This window comes from Myotis davidii, unplaced genomic scaffold, assembly GCF_000327345.1.
Source record: "Myotis davidii unplaced genomic scaffold, ASM32734v1 scaffold2584, whole genome shotgun sequence".
Classification (NCBI taxonomy): Eukaryota; Metazoa; Chordata; class Mammalia; order Chiroptera; family Vespertilionidae; genus Myotis; species Myotis davidii.
Genome location: NW_006295103.1, coordinates 77,797 through 80,658, shown reverse-complemented (window position 1 = coordinate 80,658; position 2,862 = coordinate 77,797). Strand labels below are relative to the sequence as shown.

The following is a 2,862-nucleotide window of genomic DNA, read 5'->3' as shown; positions in this document are numbered from 1 at the left end:
CATTCATTCACTCATTCCCTCATTCATTCACTCCCTCATTCACTCATTCTTTCACTCACTCATTCACTCACCATTCACTCACTCATTCACTCATTCATTCTCTCATTCACCATTCACTCATTCATTCACTCATTCATTCTCTCATTCACTCATTCACTCAGTCATTCACTCAGTCACTCACCATTCACTCATTCATTCACTCACTCATCATTCATTCATTTGTTCACTCATTCATTCACTCACTCATTCATTCATTCACCATTCACTCATTCATTCATTCACTCATTCATTCTCTCATTCACTCATTCACTCAGTCATTCACTATTCACTCATTCATTCACTCACTCATCATTCATTCATTTGTTCACTCATTCATGCACTCATTCATTCATTCTCTCATTCACTCATTCATTCACTCACTCAGTCATTCATTCGTTAATTCACTCATTCATTCACTTGTTCATGCGTTCGTTCATTCATTCATTCATTCACTCACTCATTCATTCATTTTTATCCTCACGCAAGGATATTTTTCCCTTGATTTTAGAGAGAGTGGAAGAGAGAGGGAAAGACAGAGAGAACTATTGATGTGAGAGAAACACATCGATGGGTTGCCTCCTGCAAGCGCCCCAACCAGGGACTGGGCGGAGGAGGAGCCTGCAACCGAGGTACGTGCCCTTGACCAGAATCGAACCCGAGACCCTTCAGTCCACCGGCTGATGCTCTACCCACTGAGCCACACCAGAGAGGGCCAGACTTTCATCTTTGCTGCTACACAATCTACAGTCACAGGTGACCTCTGACCCTGAGGTTACTGTCCTGTGGGAACCATCCACCTGCCTTCATTCCACTTCACAGGACACGTGAGAGTCTAATTAATCACATACAGAGGATGAAAGCCTCTTTAAACTGGCTCCACACCAGCCCGGTTTACTGTCCTGTGGGAACCATCCACCTGCCTTCACTCCCCTTCACAGGGCATGTGAGAGTCTAGCTAATCACACACAGAGGATGAAAGCCTCTTTAAACTGGCTCCGCACCAGCCCGGCCGGTGCGGCTCAGTGGTTGAGCATCGACCTAGGAACCAGGAGGTCAGGGTTCGATTCCCGGTCAGGGCACAGGCCCGGGTTGCGGGCTCCATCCCCAGTGGGGGGCGTGCAGGAGGCGACCGATCCATGATTCTCTCTCATCATGGATGTTTCTCACTCTCCCTCTCCCTTCCTCTCTGAGATCAATAAAACACATTATTTAAAAAATTCATACAAACTTTCCCCCAACTATAAAACAGTAAAGGATGATATTCCCAGAGAATCATAGAAACTCGAGGTCAGATGGACAATGAGGTGGTGAACACCGGGGCAGGGGGGCGGGCTGGAGGGTTTCATGTGGGGAAAAAGGGGACACATGAAATACTTTCAACAATAAAGATTTTAAAAATGAAAAAAAAACGTCAAGGTGAGAAAGCAGCCGGCAAGCCGTCTGAGTGGGGAAGGGGATTCTGATGTCTGAGCCCTCAACATGCGTGAGCTCCCCCGGGGCCTGCCGGACACCCCCAGCCCCCAGGGACGGCCAACAGGAGGCAGCCTGTCACATGGAGTTCTAGAATGGTCACTCTTGTTCTTCACCGAGGCCTGTGTCCCCCCGGCCCCCCTCCACGCTCTCAGGGCGGGGCCTGCTGTCCATCCCTCATCATAGCCCGCCCCTCGCTACAGACAGCCCTGCTGGCAGCACGGACCCTGCGGAGGGGTAGCCACGGCACGGCCGGGGAGGGGCAGCGGGGATGCACACAAGGGGACTGACTCCAGCAGCATTTAGGATGCAGAGAAGAAATGCTGAAAATGCTAGCGGCCCGGCCGGCGCGGCTCAGTAGTTGAGCGCCGACCTACGAATCAGGAGGTCCCGGTTCGATTCCCGGTCGGGGCACAGGCCGGGTTGTGGGCTTGATCCTCTGTGTGGGGCGTACAGGAGGCAGCCGATCCACGATTCTCTCTCATCATGGATGTTTCTCTCTCCCTCTCCCTTCCTCTCTGACATCAATAAAAAAATATATATTTTTAAAAAAGAGTTAACGACATCACTCACCGAGGGAGAGGCTGGAAGTGGTCGTAGGGCGTGATCTCCTTAAAGCCGTCGCTGCAATGGAACCATGGTGAGAGCGTCAATCCCAAGTCAACGAACACGTTTATCAATTTGACAAACACAGATCTGACGTCCCCAATGCCGAATCCCTCTCAAACTGAAAACCTCACCGAGGGAGAGGCTGGAAGTGGTCGTAGGGCATGATCTCCTTAAAGCCGTCGCTGCAAATGGAACCATTGTGAGAGCATCAGTCCACAGTCAATGAACATGCTTATCAATCTGACAAACACAGATCTGACGTCCCGAATGCCGAATCCCTCTCAAACTGAAAACCAAGGAGCCCGGCCAGTGTGGCTCAGTGGTTGAGCGTCGACCTTTGAACCAGGAGGTCAGGGTTCGATTCCCCGTCAGGCCACACGCCCGGGTTCTGGGCTCGATCCCCAGTGGGGGGCGTGCAGGAAGCAGCCGGTCCATGACTCTCTCTCATCATGGATGTTTCTCTCCCTCTCCCTCTGCCTTCCTCTTCAATAAAAATAGGTGTTCTAAAAGCAGAGGTCAAGGACCCACGCTGCCTTCAGGAGGGCGCAGCGGCCCTGTCTGATCCCACCACGGGCCACTTCTGAGGCGGCGCGATGCAGATGGACTCACCGGACTCGCAGACCACAGAGCCTGGCCGCAGGTCCAGCATCATGGTGAGCAGGGCGATGTCGGTGGAGTAGAGGATCTGGGTGCGGTGCGGCAGGTTCAGGGTCCAGAGCTCGGGCGTGGGGTGCAGCACGTACA

General features: G+C 52.1%; 1 protein-coding gene across 1 annotated transcript in view; it reads right to left on the bottom strand.

The window, feature by feature from the left end:
- The window catches only part of LOC102774591 (ADAMTS-like protein 3), a 42,769-nt gene that overhangs the window by 4,595 nt on the left and 35,312 nt on the right, over positions 1-2,862 (bottom strand). Inside the window, 1 exon segment of the mRNA XM_015567794.1 lies at positions 2,250-2,300. Coding sequence (XP_015423280.1) covers positions 2,250-2,300 — 51 coding nt within the window.